General features: G+C 37.5%; 1 protein-coding gene across 1 annotated transcript; it reads right to left on the reverse strand.

Moving 5' to 3' along the window:
* Positions 1-1,029: 1,029 nt before the first annotated feature.
* LOC121876577 (tripartite motif-containing protein 2-like) lies at positions 1,030-21,416 on the reverse strand. The gene is made up of 6 exons (XM_042381780.1): positions 21,392-21,416; positions 20,808-20,934; positions 19,592-19,821; positions 8,855-9,061; positions 3,957-4,117; positions 1,030-1,197 (listed from the first exon to the last, which is right to left on the reverse strand). The coding sequence occupies exons 1-6, from the start codon at positions 21,414-21,416 to the stop codon at positions 1,030-1,032; spliced, it is 918 nt and encodes a 305-aa protein (XP_042237714.1).
* Between the last annotated feature and the right edge of the window lie 1,100 nt (positions 21,417-22,516).

Below are 22,516 nucleotides of genomic sequence, written 5' to 3' on the forward strand. Positions count from 1 at the left end.
TCAATTGCCCACGTTTCAGCATCTGTTATAAAATGGTCTCACCTTAACCTCAACTGTTTACATGATTTATCCCATATCCCTTGCTCTTGAGTGGTAAATACACATATTAATACAATACACTATACCGCATCTATTAAACACATACTTTGATGCTTGTCTACTGTGTGCAGGCTATTACTTTGGCCTACATTTTAATCTTCACTTGTGTTTCAGCCAAGGATAATTTCCAAAATTAAATAATTTGTACACCTTTTAGTCACTAGGGTGTGTGAACTAGTGAAGTTTTACTTTAGTTCAACTACAGTTTTTCTCAACAAAATGATTAATTACAACATACAGCATTTTTGAAAAGGGTATTTGTGAAAATGCACATCTGAATATGACAACCTGATTAATTACAACATTATAATCTGTTAACACAACTCTTCATCCATATACTAGTATCCATTGTGAAGACTTAACATAAGGTACTGAAAAAGTCAAGTAGAGTATCCTGCTACCTGGGGCACCAGAACAGTAATCGAGAAACAAAGGAGAGAGGATGAGGAGATATAAAAGAAAGGCTGGAAAGAAAGGAAAGGACTCAAGAAAGGGAACATTTTAGGCAAAATTATCACACAAAATTTGACATATGGAAGCAAAACCTTTTTTAAGATTGTTTAATTGTACCAACAACATGTGATACCTACTATTTCTTCTATATATTTGATCAGTACAACTTGACAGTTTGTAACCTTGTCTTAAAATAAAAAAGTACTATATGAAAAACAGTGTCCAATCATTCACATATTATATTCTGGTAATAAGGTTTATGGTAATCAAACAATCCCAGAGAGCATTTCAATACCTCAATTATTGTTAACATTATGGACACAAAATATTGAAAACAAAGGCAGTAACCCATACGAAAATTAGTTAACTTTTGGACACCTTATACTCCTTCCTATGCAAAGATGAGAAAATTTATGTAAATAATACAATGATCTCCATGGCCAAGTGGTTTGAATGGTATATTATTCACTTCAGTCACTAATACCCCATGGGCTTCTTGGTGATCAGGTTAAACTTGGCAATAGAGTTCTCCCAGTAATTTATAACTAGGAGGTCATCATTAGGAGTAACATGTATCCCAGATGGACGGAACAATGGTGCATCCTTCTCCAGAATGCAAGCAAAGTCCAGAAAGGGATCATATACCTGAAACCCAAAACATTTAAAATATCAGTGTAATCTCAGACATCATAAATAAAAATGGAAAGAACTTACTAAATGAGGCGCTTGGCATACAACTGACGAATCCGCCAAAACCAGGTTATGAGAGAACGGTCCCTGAAGTTTTCCATGTACAGGTTGTCTTCGCTGTACCTTGTACCAGAAAATGTCATTTCACATATACGTTGTTAACAAATATAGGGTATACAAAATTTCCATTATACAGTACATCAATTGTTTCAGATAAACGTGTTTGCATCATCCACTATTTCATACTAAATCTGTGTGCACCTGAATATGATTTATGAAAGTGTTAAAAGCACATAATATAATTTAAAAATAACCATAATAAGTAATAAAAGTGTCCTACAACTGGTAAGTTTCTGCCATGCCAAAATATGTCATTCACCTCTGGCACGACTGATCACTTATGCCATTGTTATGCTTTTGCTTTTATCCTCTTCACCACTAATCGGCTCGTTAGCCGCTTGGGCGATCGGTCATGTCTCTGCTTACTTTTCCTTTTCTTTTATCCTCTTCACCAAAAGATCGGCTCGTTAGCCGCTTGGGCAATCGGTCACGTCTCTGTTACGCACTGTTGGCAAGTACTAGGCAGGCACCGACTCCTGAATGTACCTGAACCCGCTCCAGTGTTGGTCAAGTCTTGTCTTGAAAGAGCTCACACTCGGTGCCATCACAACACTTTCTGGTAGATTGTTCCAAGAGTTCACAACTCTCACTCCGAAAAAGTTTGCCCTCACAGTTTTCTGGACTTGCAGCTTCTTCAATCTTGAGCTGTGACCCCTTGTGGGGCGAGCGTCCGCCAGCTCCAAGTAAGGACACTCGACTGAGTTGTGCCCCTTGAGATGCTTATACACCTCAATTAGGTCACCCCTTGCCTGTCTGTAGCATAAGCTAGGCAACTTCAGGCACTCCAATCTCTCAGGGTAACTGAGGTGCCGAAGTGCAGGCACCCGTCTGGTGGCCCTCCTTTGAATATTTTCAACCAACTGACAGTCCCTAGCATATCTCGGGGACCAGACGGGGTGACAGTACTCCAGATGGGGAAGCACTTCACTCTTGAAGATTCTTACGAGGGACGGACCATCTACATATCTGAACGACCTTCTTATAAGACCCAATAATTTATTTGCCTGACTTACCTTCTTCTCGCAATGGCCCGAGAACTTAGCTCATTGTCAACACACACACCTAGGTCCTTCTCACATTCTTTCAAATAGTGCAGTTTCTTCATCCCATTGGGACATATGATACGCCTCCTTACCGTTGGTACGCCCCAGGTGCATCCTCTTACACTTCGTGACATTGAATCTCAGCAGCCATGTCTTCAACCATTCTTGGAGCTCACAGAGGTCCTTCTGCAGCACTTCACAGTCCGCTTGGTTCTTGATTTCCCGAAATAACATGGCGTTATCGGCAAACATTTGTATGGAGGAGTGTACAACGTCAAGAATGTAATTTATGAAACAAACAAACAACAGTGGGCCCAATACACTGCCCTGTGGTATCCTGCTTGTGACAGGTACATTTAATGATTTCATGCCATTAATCACCACACACTGCTTGCGGTCATGTAGAAAGTCTTCTATTCACGCTAGGACATTTCTCCGAATTCCGTACTCTTCCAGTTTGATTTTCAGCCTTTCGTGGGGTACACTGTCGAAAGCCTTGGCAAAATCTAGGTAAATATTGTCGATATTACCACCCCGTTGCAGAATATGGGTCCAAATATCCAATAATGTTAAGCAGGAGCGCCCCAGCATGAAACCGTGTTGGCAATCCTTTACAAGGTTGTTTCGTAGTAGATGTTCCATTGCAGCATCTCTGATACTACTCTCAAGTACTTTACATATTATGCTGGTCAGGCTCACTGGTCTATAGTTGTTCGTGGAGTGACGATCGCCCTTCTTGAAGATAGGACTCACATAAGCCACTTTCCATTCACTGGGGACTATCTTATAAGAATTCCAGCAATGTTAATTATATTCTCCCATGTCAGCTAGGTGACATTTTATAAGAGCAAAAACTTAGTCACTCTTAAGGACAGATAAATAAAGAAGCACTAGACCTTGGCATCAACTGTCAAACATATCACCTCCCCCCTCCCCCCATTTTCCCAGCCAGTAAACAGACCATTTTGCATCCCTTAATTTTTGCTGCGTTGATTTATGAGTTTGATTTAACAAAATACAGTACTACAAAAAAACAATGTTTTGTTTATTCTTGTGCGAATTCGGTTTAAAGCGACCTCTCTTGGAACCTACCTCGTGTAATATCGAAGTTCTACTGTATCAGTAAAGCTAGAGGGACATCACAGTGTTATGGTCTATAAGTCGACTATGATAGTGAAGTAACACAAGACAGTCCACACTAAGGAATATCTTTTATATAAAACATGGAAAAAAGGAAGCTAAAGATGAAAATTTCACCCCTGAAAATACAACCAGGAAGAGTAAGTACAGTCAAGGACAAAACCTCACTCCCTGTGGTGAAATGGAGTCCCAGGAATGAGCCTCCAAGCTTACTTGTTTCGTAAATACTTACCCTCACTGTAGTCTGGTGTGGGCATGTTGCTTTATCTCGTTTAGGGTCTATGAGGCTTCATTTGGGAGGAAATGAACTTTTATCCCAACTGTACACAGTACCTGTACTAATACAAATTTAGATTATCTTTAATTAAATGAGCATTAGTTATATAAATTAAGATGGAAAATGATACCAACCTGGATCCTATGATTCCTACTGTCGGCTATATAAATGTAGCCTAAATTATCACTTGTAATTCCAGCAGGGTCATTAAACTGCCCACTCGCCTTTCCTGGAGTTCCAAAAGATTTTATACAGTAACCCATCTTGTAGTCTACTTGGAATATTCTATCTATACCTGTAAGAAGATAAAAAGCTTGATTCAGTTCAACATAAAAAATATATTAATTGCAGGCCAGGGTTAAAAAATTACAAGGGCAATTACGACGGGATGAAGGAGGAGATAAGGGGTATTCACTCGTCTGACTCCCTGAAAATAAGAAAGCAGATATTACTCTGAACGTCATAGCCAGTAAAGTGAACTATCTGATTAATAAATACTGTATATAGTACACCAAAGATCAAACCCACTGGCTCCAGGAATACAAGGAGATCGTTACAGATGAACGATTTATGCTAGGTCCAGGAACCAAGAAAAGTCAGAGTGCAGAAGAGGTGAAACAGGGTTCCAGAAGTGGATTGCAAGTGAGGTCAAGTCAAATCCATAGGCTTTCTACCTTTAAGCAAAATCAAATTTAAAGACACATGTAAGCATATCGAATCTGAGGCTTCAAGATGGTAGTTAAGAAAATACAAATAAGTACAAGGACAAGTGTGTCCTGGGGGGGGGGGGGACACCATATCAACGTTCCCTCCCTCCACCACACCCTGCCTCTACCACCCCCCTTCCACCTCCTATCTATATCCTTCATGATATAGATGGCAATTAAAGACTAAATAGTAAATAGAGATTAGAAAGAAACATTATATGTGGGAAAAAAGTAAATTTCTCCTCATTCTCTCAAGTAAAATCAGGTCACCCTTTGTTTATAAACTTATTTAATATGCTGTGAAGGTGGTTGAGGGATTAGTGGTCTCATATTACTCACCTGATGCATTGTCAGGTCACCCATTGTTGGGGTGGGGAATTAATGGGTCTCATGACCAGAAAATGTCTTGAATAAAGACATAAGTAATGTACAGTACTCTGTACCCTTCTTAATTCGGCCTATTTCACTTTTTTCTTTCAAAAAATAAATAAACAATTTGAATCCTGAACGACTTTGAAATAACCGTGCGGTTCTGAAAAGTCAATTTTTATTATAGGAATATACAGTAAAAGTCCAAAAATCCGCATGCCAGGAATCCGGACCACCCGAGAATCCGGACTTTTCGAAAACTCAAACTTTTTAAATTTAGCGGTCTTTTGTGGGTTACGTGAATGAATGGAGTTGCTTTAAAAAATTAATTTACATAATTCTAATAATATAAGTAATTGTAAATTACAGGTAGCTAATTTTGTTAGTTTGTAATTAGCTTGAACTGAAATGTAAAATTTGAGGCACTATAAATCTTTTGTGTGTAGGTGTGCATGAGTGAATGCCACAGCTGCACAGGGACAACAAACGACCAAGCGATCGCCACTTTAAAACAAGCAATCAAACTGTGACAACGTATGTAATTTTGAGTCCTACTCTTTCCATGTACAGAGTACAAGCCCATAATAATGGCCCCTAAAGTAGATAAACTTCAATGTGTGAAGAGAAAGAAGAACACATTGAAATTGAGTGACAAACTTGAAATAATTAAGAAACTAGAACGTGGTGTGAGCAATGCTGTTCTAGTGGAAACATACGACATTGGAAAGTCTACAATTTATGATATAAAAAAGGCAAAGAATAAAATTCTAGAATTCACAGCTTCTTCTGAGCCTTACATTAAAATTGCTGAAAGAAAAAGTTGACATTGGCCCAAATTAGAAAACCTTGATAAAGTGTTGTACGAATGGTTTTTGTTAAAACGATCAGAAGGTATGGCAATTTCTGGGCCGATACTTATTGCCCAAGCAAAGTCTTTTAAGGAGCAAATGAACATCGAATCAGAGTGCGCATTTAGTGATGGATGGCTTAGGAATTTCAAGACTCGTCATGGTATTAGACAGTTTGTTTACATTTTGTCTAGTGTTGACTTTATATTTCTTTAAAACTGCTCGTTTTGATAAATGAAGCATGCTTTATTTGCTAATGAATAAACTATCAAAATGTACCTGTTCATCTCTTCTTTATTCCTCCTTATCAAAATGTACCTGTTCATCTCTTCTTTATTCCTCCTTAAATTTTAATTTTAAAAGTACTGCCTGAGAATCCGGAAAATCCGAAAATCCGGACCTACCCAATCCCCAAGAAGTCCGGATTTTTGAACTTCTACTGTATTATGAAATAGATTAAGATGAATGAATTATAGGAATAAAACATGAATTAAATTAAGATACAAAACTATGTTTGGGTATGTTGGTGATTGGTGGGGGGGGGGACAACTCGCCGCCACCTGCTTAGCAGCCTGAGACCCCTTTCTAACAACAGTATGCACTTTCACCATTATTCCAACATTATTTAGGTTCATTTGGTGCCGGGTTAATAAAACATTATTGAAGAATAAAAACTTTTCCCCCCAAATTCCAACAATCAATCCCAGATGAGCTATTGCGGTCCCTTGTTTACAGCATAGTGGTATCATTGATTGTTCCTACTCTCCCAAACAATGTTGCCAGCACTCACTATTTCTCATGTACCAGATTTTTCAGTAATTCGAGTGACCAATAACCCCCATTTTTGTCAAATTAACAAAGGTATGGTGTACTGTAGTACAGTTTATTAAAAAATAATGATTTTTTTTTTAAATATACTACAAACAATATTTATTAAAATATAAACTGTAGCCTTTAACAGGGATACTGTGCAGTGTTCTAGGCCCAACAAGAGCTAATAGGTACAAGAGATGATACCACATGTAAACATGCTGGAGGAGGGCAGGGGGACTGGCTGTTGCCACGTTCAACAATTTGTTTTGATTTATTCGTTACAGTACTGATACATTATAAAAATAATGTTCAATAACTAAAATGGCTAAAATTTTAAAATTTGGTGCTAAATAAGCAAAAGATCACTACATTAATGCTATACTGCTACCTGCACTACCCATGGCTTTCCATGTGCGTAACTATAATTCTGGTAAATTTTCAACCAATCGCGTAAGTGATAACTGCACCCATGAGATCAACGTAAAATGAGACCCCTTGTATACAGTTGTACCCCGCTTTACGCGGTTTCACTTTACGCGATTTCTCATATACGTGGTGCCTCGCCAGAACCGAACTTTCACTTTACGCGGTTCGTCTACCCATATACGCGTGAAGTATAATTTTTTTTTTATTTAGCTCATAAAATTCATACAAATTACCCGACCAGAATATAATTTGCATTGCTGGAATTCTTACAATTTGATGATCATTTTGAATATAAACATCATAGATTTTGCATTAGACACACAAATTTTAGATGTAATGTTTACTCTGAGTAAATATGTTATCTTTTGTGCAAAATATATGACATTTATATTCAAAATGTTCCTGGTCTTACAAGGAATCCAGCAATGTCAATTATATTATCCTAACTTTAGTCTGAGGTATTATTTGTTACTAAAAGTTAAAATTAGTTTTTTCACCCAACATTTCTCTGGTAGGGAGGGAAGGTGGGGGGAGGGTTGGGACGACAGACCATCTGGCGCGGTTGGAAGAGGGCGGGAGGCAAGTTGGGGTACTTTGATTGACAGATAGTGTCGTGAAGAATATTTTTTTTTATTAACTGAAATATTTGTTTTAGCTCATAAAATTCATACAAATTACTGGACCAGAATATAATTTACATTGCTGGAATTCTTACAATATGATGATCATTTTGAATATAAACATCATGGATTTTGCATTAGACATACAAATTTTAGATCTAATGTAATAATTTGGTTTACACAAAGCAAGTATTTTATCTTTTGTGCAAAATATATGAAGTTTACATTCAAAATATTCCCTGACCTGCAAGGAATCCAGAAATGTCAATTATATTATCCTAACTTTAGTCTGAGGTATTATTTATTACTAAACGTTAAAATCTAGTGTTTCACCCAATCATTTCTCAGAGAGGTAGGGGCCAGTGAGCTGGGAAGAGGGGGGGGGGATTTGAGTCCATTATTTGAATGGACATTAACCTGGCGACTGTATTTCTCTTAAATATTAATTGTGTGAGCATACCATCATAAAATTTAGATGTTATTTTTACTACAACATAGGTATTGTGTCGAAAAAAGTGGAGTTTGGGGGTCGGGCCAGTCTCTATTGGAATTAATCCCATATGTTCTGTTGTTCCATTTACACAGATTTCACTTAACGCGGTACCCTGTGGGTTCAATTGACCGCGTAAATCAGGGTACTACTGTACTAATAATTTCAACTAACAATCAGTTATCTCATAAACTGTAGAATTAATAATCTGCAAGATAAATTATGGAATGGATACAGTGTACATTAAAGCTGAAGTAGGAGTGTAGGCAGCAAGAGTTTACTGTTATCTGCAAATGTAAATAAATAATTATACAACTTACTTTTTCTTAGACCAGGGATGGGGAAACTGTAGCTTCCAGGCCATAGGTCTCAGGGTGACCCACAACTACATCTGAATTCAGTAAATTCTTTTTTCTCTCTCTCTCTTTTAAAAGGAGAGTCGGGGTGGGGGTAGTATAAATTTATTTATAGATTTGAATGAAAGTTACATGATACAGTATACTGTACACTATTATAACTCCCATACATAGTCTAAGTCTCATGGGTACTGAACTACATTTGGATGATGTTCCTGGGTAACAGATCCATTACATCTGCAAAGATTACATTATTAACACTGAAAATAATTGGTGGCCCTTGAAGAATCATTAAAATTTTTATGTGGACCCCAACTTTATAAGTTTCTCCACCCCTGCCTGAGACAGATGAACGAAAAAGATTGAGTAACAAAAAAATCATATTATGCTTGTATTTACATACCTAGGTCCACAACCAAGAGTGTATTGCAGCTGTGCCATGCCAAAAAACGAGGTTTGCTAAAAGGAATGTCAGGATAAGAGATCTGCAATTCGACTTTCACTCTAGCTGTTACAGCTTTTTTAATGGGACACACAGTCAGAATGTTAATTGTCCCACAAGATCCCTCCTCCAGTGTCAACAGATTTCCAGCCTCATCTAAAGCAAGTCCTGTAAAACATAGGAAAAAATTACCAGCACCAATTTTAATCCAAAGTATGATCGAGATACATGCATAAATCAATCTTAAGACGGGGGGAGAGGGGAGGTGGTAAAATGGGAAACACTTGGAAATCTGGGAGAGGATGGGTCAAGTTCAGTATTATGAGAATATGCATAGGTCAGAGCAAATTATGCAATACACTACAAATAGGTTATTTCGTGAATTAAGGACTAAGAATGTTCACAAAATATTTCATTTATGATATTAAAAACAAGTAATTCAATACAAAAAGGTACCAGAGGCCCAAAAATTCACCAAACAATGCATATCCATTCCTCCATACAAAGTCAGCGGACGATGCCAAGTTATTTTGGGAAATTAGGAACCAAAAAGACTGTGAAGAGCTACAGAATGATCTCTGTGAGCTTCAAGAATGGTCGAAGAAATGGCTGCTGAGATTCATTGTCACGAAGTGCAAGAAGATGCAACTAGGTCTCACCAACAAGACAAAGAAAATGCATTAATTGAGACCGAATGTGAAAAGGATCTGTGTCTCTATGTCGGCAAGGAACTCAAGTTCTCGGGCCATTGTGAGAAGAAGGTGAATCAACCAACAAAACTAGTGGGTCTTATAAGGTTGTTTAGATATCAGGATGGTCCATCGCTCATCAAAATCTTCAAGAGAGAAACGCCTCCCTGTCTGGAGTACTGTTACCCCGTCTGGTACCCGAGGTATGCTATAGACTACTAACCAATTGAAAATGTCCAACAAAGGGCCACCAGACTGGTGCCTGCTCTATGGAACCTCAGCTACCCAGAGAGATTAGAACGCTTGCAATTACCTAGCTTATACTATAGACGGGCAAGGGGCGACCTAATCAAAGTGTATAAGCATCTCAGAGGGCATACTCGGTCGAATGTACATACTTGGAGCTGGCGGACGCCTGCCCCACAAGGGATCACGGCTCAGGGGTGAAGAAGCCACAAGTCCAGAAAACAGTGAGGGCAAACTTATTTGGAGTGAGAATTGTGAATTCTTGGAGCAATCTGACAGAAAGTGTTATGACGGCACTGAGTGTGAGTTCTTTCAAGCCAGACTTGACCAACACTGGAGCAGGTTCCGATATATTCAGGAGCCACCCAAGCTGCTAATGAGCCGATCAGTGGTGAAGAGGATAAAGGTAAAAGTAAATTGCCCTGTGGTACCTCACTGGTATGCAACATGATTTCATGCTATTAATCCTCACACACTGTTTGCAGTCAGGAAGATCTCCGATCCATGCTAGAATACTCACTGAATCCTATACCCTTCCAGTTTATTTCTCAGCCTTTTGTGGGGGTACACTGTTGAAAGCCTTGGCAAAGTCCAGATATACGTTGTCAATATTGCCACCATGCTTAAGGATCTGACTCCAAACAAATAGCACCATAAGTAATTGCATCAAGCAGGAGCGTCCAAGCATAAAACTACGTTGGCATTCCTGTATTATAGTTAATTTTATATTGATATCCAAAATAAGCACTGCCTACCGGTATGAAGTGTTGTTTTGTGATTGGATGATGCAACAATATGCCCCGTGGAAGCAAATTTTAGTCATTATGTCATTTTTCAAAATGAAGTTTTGCAAAAATTATTAATGTATCTTCACACCAGATTATGTAGTTATCAAACGAATGAATATAAATGGACTTTTTTCATGGGAAGAATACGATGATCAATAATATAAAAATCAGGGCTGAAGCTGACGTGATAGATTTGTGTGAAAAAGTCACCCAGTGGTGCTTACATTAGGGATCTTCAGGACTAAGACATAATCAACAAGATGACAGATACTTCCAATATATTGAAATTATAATTATATAAATCGGGTTGACACACTGTAGCTTACTAAAAGTACATAAAAAAACCATATGTTTTTATGAATTTTACTTGATTTATCTTATTTAGCTGTTAGGGTTATTATAAATATAAGAAAATATACACATCGATTGGTATCCATTATATTTGTATTTTAATTCGTCTTGGAAAAGTTTAATTGCCAAATGCTGCTACAAGAGAACTTTTCAAGATTTTTCAATTATGACAAACCATTCACTAATAATTTTTACGTCCATGAAATGTATTGTACTATAATAAATACAGTATTAGATATCAATTTTTCCCTTTCATATAGTGATGCACCAAGAACTACAGAGACGAAATCTCACTATCAACTTACGCATGTCATGTTATAACTGTCACTGAGCAGGATGGCAACTATTGGTGATTCATGAATATGATTACTGTATATCTGTTCATAATTAGGAGACATTTGTTACAACATTTTTGAAACCAAACTTGTGTAAAAAATAAAAAATTCACTGAAACAAAGAAACAGTCAGAATTCACTTACATCCATCGAGTCTTTCAAGTTGAACCATTTATTTAAACCCTATTATGACATTACTGTTAGCCTAGTCCACAAATGGTTAAGCTGGATATTTCTGGTTAAACTGTAATACTCTATGATTAAGTGAGCAGTTTTCGTTGTTGACTGTTGAGGGACAAGTGGGTGATCATTTTGACTCGGAACTCATGAGATTGAAGGTGTCTCGGTCCAACCAATCACAACCTCAAACTAGAATGAATGAGGGGGGAGGGGGGGAGGGAGGAAGGGAGGGTAGGGGGGGGCTGCTTATTTTGGATATCAATAAAAAATTAACTTTAGGTTGTTACCTAGCATATGTTCCAGCATATAGTCCAGTAATTTTAGCTGTGACTGTATAAAGCTAAACAAAATTAACAAAACTGAAAATTTTAGGAAAGTTCTCAATATTATTCTTTAAAACATACTAAAAGTCCCTGGACATCCCCTTTCTGCTTCACAGTGAAAATGACACTGTTGCCTAGCAAACACTACAGTTGCACATTTTCAAAGATTCTATGTTCTTTTGGTACCATCAGTCAGCCAAAAGTCATTCTTGATTGTCTTTAATGTTACAAAATGTCTTTTCTAATCTCATTTTGTGATTTTTACATTAGTCTGAGAATATTACGCTAACTACATGTCCTCATATTGTCTCTATTTTCAGCTGCAAGTTCATTTATTTACCAGAGTGCAGGCATACCCGGTATATGTTGGGCAGTTAATGTTTATGGCTAATTGATATTGCACATATTGTATATTATTTGAATATGATGAAGCCAGAGGTGTACACAAGTTAATCAATGTATTCTTCTTTTCTTACAGGTGTCAAGATGAGCAGCAGGAAGACCTTAGGGGACTTTTGGTATGTTTCAAGGTATAATATAGGGAAACTTTCCTGATACTTTCAGCTACTGGGTATATATTCATTTTAACCAGGTCTCTACACTAATGTTCCTGTACTAATGGCATCTCTTATTATGTTGTTTAGTACTTTACAAACTCTGCTGGTCAAGCACACCACGGCAGTCATATGTTTATTCTAGGTGCTATAAAAAACATGTTTTGTTATGGTCTTCACTGTCCACAAAATAGCCAGCTTTACATTTGGATTACCCAGTGTCTTACACCAGCAGCACATCTGCAGTAGGTAGTAGGCAACTATCAAACAGGGAAGTTCTACTGCCTGGGTAGATATTGGAAGCTTAACATATTTTCTAATGGTAGACCCTGCTGCCATATGGCATCACAAAAATTGTGACCAAGTCCCAGGTTGCTGACCTGACTTTCTGCTTCATTTACACACTATTGTAGGGTCAATTGTTTCTCTTACTTGGACAACACAACATACATACAGTATATCGTTTCTCACTCTTTATTTATTTTTTGTTTTTTATTTATTTATTTATTTTTGGTTATTATTGTTATTATAATTAATATTATTATTTAATTTTTAATTATTTTTTATTAATTATTATAATACAATAATTATTTTGTATTAATTATTATAATACAATATTTATTTTTATTATTATTATTATTATTATTATTAAATTTTCACCCCCCAGGCCCTGATGTGGGTCAGTGACCTGTACCCGGGTGGGCTAATCCCCATTAAAAAAAAAAATTAATTCAGTGGTCCTCACATTAAGCGGTCCCGCAATCCGCGTTTCACCGTTACCGCGGTGCCTTGCCAGAACCTAACATTTTCACATTTCGCGGTCGCGAACGCCATTCCGCGGAGAGTGTCCGGCGCGACGCTATTTTTAGATTTGACCCACGCGCCACGCGCCTGCCTGCCTCTCCCTCCTCCTCCCTCCGCTTGGGCAAGCGGCGCGGTAAGGTTGCGCAGTGTGTCTTTGTTGCGTTATCACTGACGTCATATGACGTATCAGACCTGTGATTGGCCATGCATCCCTACCCTCCTCTGCTGCTAGCTGTAATTGGCTTAAAGTATTATGACGTGTCCACCCGGGGCAGGGAGGGAGGGAGGAGAGACGACGCTTGACCTAGCCGCGACAGTTTCATCCCTCAAGGCCACTCCGTGTTATCGCGCATCCATTGTTCCGTAAAATGGCTTCCGCCGGACCACCACCCCCAGAGAAAAACCTTTCCTTACCTGGACCCAGCGGCACTAAGCCAAAGAGGACACGACGTTCCTTAAGCTACGAGGTGAAGTACCAAATTATTCAAGATTTGGAGAAAGGAACACGGCAAGTTGATCTCGCGCGCCAGCATGGCGTCAACGAATCTACGATCCGGACTATAAAGAAGGATTCAGCCAAGATAAAGGAGCACATGAAGATCACAAAGTCTACAGGTGCTTCTATGATCAAGTATTTTCACAACCGGGTGCTTCTCAAGACAGAAAAATTACTTGTGAGGTACTTGGTGCGTCAGGCGCGACGCAACATGGCGGTCGACACGCGCTCTGTGAAGGACTACGCACGTGAACTGTACATGGCAGTGGCACGAAAGATGGGAACTTCAGAGCCCAAACCCTTTACTGCTTCCTCTGGGTGGTTACAGAGGTTTAAGATCCGGAACAAGATCACCAATATAAACATTGGTGGTGAAGAAGCGAGTGCTGATCGTGCTGCGGCTCGGGAATTTCCTCCGTTTTTACGTGAGATTATGGAGGAAGGACAGTACACCGACGACCAGGTGTTTAACATGGACGAATCTGGTCTTTTCTGGAGAAAACTACCTTCCAAGTCCTACATTGTGAAGAATGCCAGCAGGATTCGGGGCCGGAAAATGCAGAAGGAACGCATCACCGTCCTGTTTGCCACCAATGCCTCCGGTACCTGTAAGCTCAAGTTATCGGTGATCCACACAGCCCGCAAGCCGCACGCCTACAAAACCATGGACATGACCAAGCTAAATGTCCACTGGCTGACAGCACGTAAGGCATGGATGTTCTCTACACTGTCCCTCTCCTGGTTTGATGACTGTGTTGTTCCCGATGTAAAAAAATTCTGTGAGCAACAGAATGTCCCATTTAATATTTTGTTGCTGCTGGACAACGCACCAGGACACTCGCCCCTACTGTTAGATCGTCACCCCAACATAAAAGTGGTCTTCCTTCCTCCCAACACTATGTCTATATTACAGCCCATGGACCAGGAGTTGATTTGCAATGTGAAAGCTGCATTCTCAACAAAAAAATTCCAGCTCCTGAACGACTACACCAACACCAGGGAAGAGTTGCGTGACCTGAGTGACACCACCACCGATAGCAAGAGCGACGAAGATGAGGAACAACGGTTAGAACAGCAAAAAATACTCTTCAAACAATTCTGGAGAATATTTAACATCAAGAAAGCTGTGGACATCTTGGTGGAGTCATGGGATCAGCTGTCTATTGCTACAATTCGTCACGCATGGAGACATGTGTTGCATGGAATACCAGGTGAGAGGAGGAGTCAATCTGTGACTGGTGAGGTTCAGAATGTTGCAGTAGCAGTGGACCTTGCCAGAGAAGCTGCGCAGACTGTTACAGTTCCAGGCTTCTCCGAGACCACCAACGACGACATCCTGGAGGTGATCAGAAATCCTGAAGTGACTGCCGACGAGATGTTGGAAGAAGAACACGTCAGTGAAGAGGAGGAAGAAGGTGCGTCAGTCTCCGAAGAACACAGTTTAAGTCATAGTGATATTAAGTGTGCCATGGAGTTTGCAGAGAAAATTAAGTCCGTCCTTTCCCGCGACAATGACGATGACCGCTATGAAGTCTTCCATAACCGGCTGGTGCAGGCTATGGAGCCGTACATCACGGTGTATCACGACAACATCAACGCCAGCCGTCAGCAAAGCATAACAGATTTCTTCACCCGCGACCCACCACAGCCAGCCCAAGCCAGTGATAGTGGCAGTGAAGTTGACTTTGAGGGATTTGTCAGGGAAGCCCTGACAACTATAAGTGACAGTGATGATGATTCACCTAGTAATGGTGATTCACCTGAGGGCCAGTAATCTGCCCTCTGCCTCGGAACCAGCCTCCATCCCCGTATGCCGACCCATCTCTTCTACTTCCGTAAGTGTTCCACAAAATTTTTAGTTTTTTAACCTATTCTTTATTTTTCCTATGTTAACCTTTATCTTTCCTAACCTAACCTCTTCTATATTACTTGTTTTTTCATACCATCATAAAGTTAAGATAAAATTTTTACTACAACATAGTTGTGTGTCGTCAAAAAGTGGAGTTTGGGGATCGGCCTGGACTCCATTTCAATTAATCCCATATGTTATGTTGTTCACTTTACGGGTTCCTCACTTTACGCGGGACCCTCCGGGTTACATTAACCGCGTAATATGAGGACCAACTGTATATATATATATATATATATATATATATATATATATATATATATATATATATATATATATATATATATATATATATATATATATATATATATATATATATATATATATATATATATATATATATATATATATATATATATATATATATATATATATATATATATATATATATATATATATATATATATATATATATTAATAATAACACAGTATTACTTAACGCTGGGTTTCAATTTAATCTTTTATCATACACGGTGCCTCGGCCAGAGTTGACCTTTCACTTAATGGATTTTTCCATTACATACTGTGGAGTGTCCGCCCGAGACGCTATTTTTAGATTTGCCCCACCCGCCACCCTGCTCGACTGTCTGTTTAGCTCTTATAAAATTCATAAATTACCCGCCAGAATATAATTTACATTGCTGGAATTTTATAATTTGGTGATCATTTTGAATATAAACATCATATATTTTGTATTAGACATACAAATTTTAGATAAAAAATTTTCTCAGAGTAACTATGTTATCTTTTGTGCAAAATATATGACATTTATATTCAAAATATTCCTGGTCTTACAAGGAATCCAGCAATGTCAATTATATTATCCTAACTTTAGTTTGAGGTATTATTTATTAAAATTTAGTGGTTATCCCACACATCTCCTTGGGACGGTTGGTGGGGGGTGGGGAGGAGGGAGGGACCGACCGACCATCTGTTACCCTGTGAAGAATTATTTTTTTTTTTATTACCTGAAGATATTTGTTTTAGCTCATAAAATTCATACAAATTACCCGGTCTGAATATAATTTACATTGCTGGAATTCTTATAATTTGATGATCATTTTGAATATAAACATCATATATTTTGCATTAGACATACAAATTTTAGATAAAAAATTTTCTGAGTAAATATGTTATCTTTTGTGCAAAATATATGACATTTATATTCAAAATATTCCTGGTCTTACAAGGAATCCAGCAATGTCAATTATATTATCCTAACTTTAATCTGAGGTATTATTTAATACAAAATGTTAAAATATATTTTTTTCACCCCACATCTCTTGAAGGGAGGATTGGTGGGGGGTGAGGGTTGGGACTGACCGCGCGGTTGGAGGAGGGGGGAGGCAAGGTGGGGTACTTTGATTGACAGATAGTGTCGTGAAGATTATTTTTTTTTTATTAACTGAAGATATTTGTTTTAGCTCATAAAATTCATACAAATTACCCGGTCAGAATATAATTTATATTGCTGGAATTCTTATAATTTGGTGATCATTTTGAATATAAACATCATATATTTTGCATTAAACATACAAATTTTAGATAAAAAATTTTCTCTAGGTAACTATGTTATCTTTTGTGCAAAATATATGACATTTATATTCAAAATATTCCTGGTCTTACAAGGAATCCAGCAATGTCAATTGTATTATCCTAACTTTAGTTTGAGGTATTATTTATTAAAATTTAGTGGTTTTCCCCCAAAAATTTCTCTGAGAGGGAAGAGCCGGCAGTGCAGTGTGAGAGTGGGAGGGAGTTGAGTCCATTATTTGAATGGACATTAACTTGGCGACTGTATTTCTCTATTTTTCTTAAGTATTAATTGTGTGCATGTACCATCATAAAATTAAGATGTTATTTTTACTACAACATAGGTATGTGCCTTCAAAAAGTGGAGTTTGGGGGTCGGGCCGGTTTCTATTGGAATTAATCCCATATGTTCTGGTGTTCACTTAACGCGGATTTCACTTAACGCGGGACCCTCTGGGTTCAATTGACCGCGTTAAGTGGGGTACAACTGTGTGTGTGTATATATATATATATATATATATATATATATATATATATATATATATATATATATATATATATATATATATATATATATATATATATATATATATATATATATATATATATATATATATAAAAGCTAGACCCCGACTTACGACTGCTTCGACTTACGACCGTCGGGACTTACGACATAGATAAAAAAAAAAAATTCAAATGACACACGCATTTTCTATACCGAAACGTTTCCAGTTAATGTAGTCTCCATGTATAATTAGAAAATTATGGGGGCCCCATGTGCATTCAGCTGAGTACATTAAAGGTTAAGTGCTCAGTCACACTGTATCCATTCCTTATTATTTATTACTTTCACTGTACTGTATCCATTCATCATTATTCATTACTTTTACTGTACTGTATTTCATTGTAGATTTTTTTTTATCTATGTCGGACTTACGACCTGGATTTGGGTCCCTAACACCGTCGTAAGTCGGGGTCTAGGTGTAGTTGATTGTGTGGAATCCTTTATCTTGTCCTTGAATTAATCTTTACCTTATTTTTATAACTACTGTGAATATATATATATACAGTACTGTATATATATATATATATATATATATATATATATATATATATATATATATATATATATATATATATATATATATATATATATATATATATATATATATATATATATACACATACACATACACAGTGGCCCCTCGGTTAACGAACTCAATCCGTTCCAGAAGGTCGTTCGTTAACCGAAACGTCGTTAACGAAAGCGTTCCGTTAACTTGACCATTGTTTCAATGGGTTTTTGGGTAATTGGTTCCAGCTCACCGAAAATTTCCTAAATTCAACAAAAATGGTAGAAAAGTTCACTTACTTTGAGGTGTGTATGTAGAAGGCTCCTGGATGATGATGATGATGATTTAGAATGGGGGTGGAGGAGAAGGAAGAAGAGAAGGCATTGGGGTGGAAGAGAAGTCACCCCATGGTGCCATTTCACCCATAAAATTTTAGCTCTCTGGTTTAATTCAAGATTATTTTCTTTAAATCAACGCTGCACTACATTATATATTGTCAATATATAAAATATATTTCAAAATGACCAATAATTTGCTTGGAAACACAGAAAAAAAGCGTTTAGTTGAAGAGAGTCTCAAGCAAGATGTTACCTCCAGTGAAAACAGAGAGAGACTGACGCCTGTTTGCTGTGTTAAGAGGCTGGATGCCGCCCATTAAACTAGTCACTTTACCTTCAATTTTGTTCAATAATTGTTAAAATGACTAAAAAATTGAATATTAAACTTTTAAAATTATTGAATAGTATAAACTTCTTGATATTTACAAAAATAGTAAGGAATTTAAGCCCTAGAACCGATTAATGTATTGGCGGACTGATACTAAAGCTGGTTGCCCGGTCAGTGCAAGCGAAAACATGTTGAGGTCGGTTCATAAGAAGTTCGTTAAGCGAATTTTTTTTCGTTAACCGAATTGAAGATCCTTATGGAAGGCAGTTCGTTAATCGAAATTACGTTAACCGAGGTGTTCGTTAAACGAGGGGTCACTGTATATATATATATATATATATATATATATATATATATATATATATATATATATATATATATATATATATATATATATATATATATATATATATATATATATATACAAAAATTAAATTCACTTGTAACCCATTAATGGCACAATAGTTTCAGCTGGGCAAAAGTAATTTCTTAATCTTTTAACACCCAAAAGAAGATAATGTATTTTACAACCAGCTCCAACTATCACTATGTTAGTCAAGAGAAATTCAAAAGATCCACTTACAAACAACTTTTTCATTCAAGGCAATGCAATGATACATTGATTTTCATTAAATTTGAGGGATATTTTTTTCAAAATGAAAGTATGGAACCTTTATACCGAAAGCAACAGTGCTATTGCATGTTTAATGGACTTTTTTTTTTACAAAATAATAGCAATTTATTCACTAACCATAAGGTTTCCTCATGTCCCCAGTCCCAATTTGTGCGGAAATATTTCCATTTGCATGATATAACGTTATGCAGTCTTTGTCTTTGACGGCCACACGACCATCCTCAAGCTCAACGACTGCAGATGGGCGATGGAGGATGATAGTGGGTTCAAAAGTTTTAACAAATTGCCCATCTTTACTGAGCAAAACCACACGGTCATTGAAAGTGTCTGCCACCACTATTTCTCCACTGAAACCAAGAGAAAATAAATGTCGGGATAAGGGGGTCTTGGTACAATATGGACACTAGATAACTAAGAAGCTTGAAGAGTCTGCATAAAAGTATTAAATCTGCGATGTGGGATATTTTAAATGTTTGTTTATGATTTACTGTACATCATTTACCAAGTTTAAATACTAAAGGTAGTAATGCCAATAAATACAAACAAACAATTACATACAAATCTTAGGCAGTAACACAGGTACACTCACGAGCCATAGTGTCGATGCTTCATACCAAATGTCCCTCCCCCCTCTAACCCCCCCACCCATTGCTTAGTGGTGCAATGTGGTAGCTCAAAGCTTCGCTGTATTGTACGAATAGCAGTTTATGATGTAATATTGTAGAGAACATATGCACGATACAGGTTTTTTTAGTGACTTCACAAAACTTTATTTACCATCACTATACTTAACATCACTATACAAGAGGGACCGTTCAGTTTGCAGCCCTGACTACGACTTCCCTTGAGCCGGGCGTAGGGGTAAAGGGTGCATTGAAACTATGGCGCTTGAGTGTACATACCTTCCATTTTGGCTTCTACTGATGCAAACAAAAGTTATCATTCAAATTTACTTGTATTTTAATGCCATGCCTTGGAATATTACAATATTTTGCATCTTTTGGAATCAAGGTAATACAATGAAATAGATAATTACAGTAAAGTACAGTATACTGTATATCTTACAATCTACAAAACTGTGAAGTACCAGGACAGAAAATCTGTATTGTAGTTCAGATTAGTGATCACAATTACTCTACATTTGAAGGGTTAGTTAATATAAGTATTCTAAAATTTTAAGGGACTTTAACTTTATACAAAAAAATTTAAGATAAAATGTTCAGGCAAAATCTAACCATGTGCAGTTCAGTGTTGTGTCTAATGATGGATTAAATATGATAGCAAACTCAGTAGTGTACCACAGATGAATACAGTACAGTACAGCAATATTTACCTGGTAAGCTGAACAATACCAATGGGTTTGTGAAAGTGATTTGATTCTTGAAGAAGAATCTTGCAATTTAAAGTGGCTTTTTTATTATAGACACCGTAATTCAGGCCAGTGCTGTCCTCAGGCAAACCTTTGAAAAGAAATATACTTTATGGTCACTGAATATTCAAAGAAATCTCTGCAAACTTTCTAACATAAATTATTAAAAAAAAATTAATAAAAAATTATTTGTCAGAGCCTATGAGAAGAGAATACCCTGTATTAAGAAACACTCTTGCTGCTGGTAAGACAATACCTTCGTTTAACACTCCTTTTAATATTATAATATATTATTTAAAACCCCTTTCACTGCTTACCAACTTCCACCACCGGTTACCAGCAGATGCAGTAGATATATCACAAATATTGTCAAATTACCACTAGCTGTCCCGCCAGTCTCCAGTAATTTCCCAACGATCAGTATCAGTGTAAAGAAGTGATGTCATGAAGCTTCGCAACTACAACCGCAGAACAATCGCATAAATTATCACAACCGAAACAACCACATGAACCCACACGGTTGTCGTGGTTGTGAAACAATCACAAACGAGGTTTGAGAGCTGAGAAATTCATTGGGCAGTGGGGCCCTCTTAACCTTTATGTACACTCGCACCAAGGTTGGTAAGTGTATCCTCATAACCCCCTCCACTAGGTGATGCCATATGGCTGAGAATCAGTTTCCTCTTTTTGGATTGTTGCTTTGTGTCAACTGAATGATGAGCGAGGGTTTGGTCTCGGTGAACGTGGGTATAAAACAGAGGCAATATGAAGCAGCAGAGATCTACACGTGCCGGTTGACATGGAAACCTCAGAGGGAACACGAGGAGCTATTATTGCCCTTCATAACGAAGGGTTCGGTGTCAGATTATCCAGCGGGTTGGTGTCCACAGGAACACCGCTGCACAATGGATTCTGCGATACCTCGAAACTGGTGCTACAGACGACAGGTCTCGGAGCAGCCATCCACGCTGCACCACCCCTCAGGACGACCAGGTTGAGTGGTTTATTTGGTAGCATAAATTAATGTGGCAATATTCACGAGTATCACAAATAATTTTGTTAACAGGGAGCTCCACATATTTCATACTGTCTATTTAGTACTCCCCGACCTTATTTATAACGGTTTGTTTCACTTGACCAGGGCTGCCAACATACGGCTGGAACAACTCGCCTTTCCCAATACCTATCGTCACTGGTCTCAAATTGTTCACACTACAGTATGCACCGATACTTTTTGTTGCGAGTGTACAATAGGCTACAATAATAAATAGAGTGAACAATGTTTTTAGATCTTTACAGTGATAAACCTTGAGTTACTTGCTTAATTACAGGTGAACATTTGTGACCTTTTTCACATATGTAGTGTAAAAGTAGTAGTAGTAGTAGACAATATGATGAGTACAAACCTCTTGTTTTTCTCCATTAAAAAGCCATAATTTGGGGGGCAAAACATGACTGTACTTTAATGTACAAATTGTACTCAAATGTACTAATTTAACTATAGTACTAAAAAAATTTATATCTAGTGCAAACTTTGGGATGTTTATACTCAAATTAATCGCCATCTTGTAAGAATTCCAGCAATGCAAGTCAAGTCAGTGACATTTTATAAGAGAAAAACAAGCTCTATATGATACGGGCATGAATAGAGCTGTGTTACAGCTCGTAGGTGC

The sequence above is a fragment of the Homarus americanus genome, unplaced genomic scaffold (genome assembly GCF_018991925.1).
Source record: "Homarus americanus isolate GMGI-L3 unplaced genomic scaffold, GMGI_Hamer_2.0 scaffold28, whole genome shotgun sequence".
NCBI lineage: Eukaryota > Metazoa > Arthropoda > Malacostraca > Decapoda > Nephropidae > Homarus > Homarus americanus.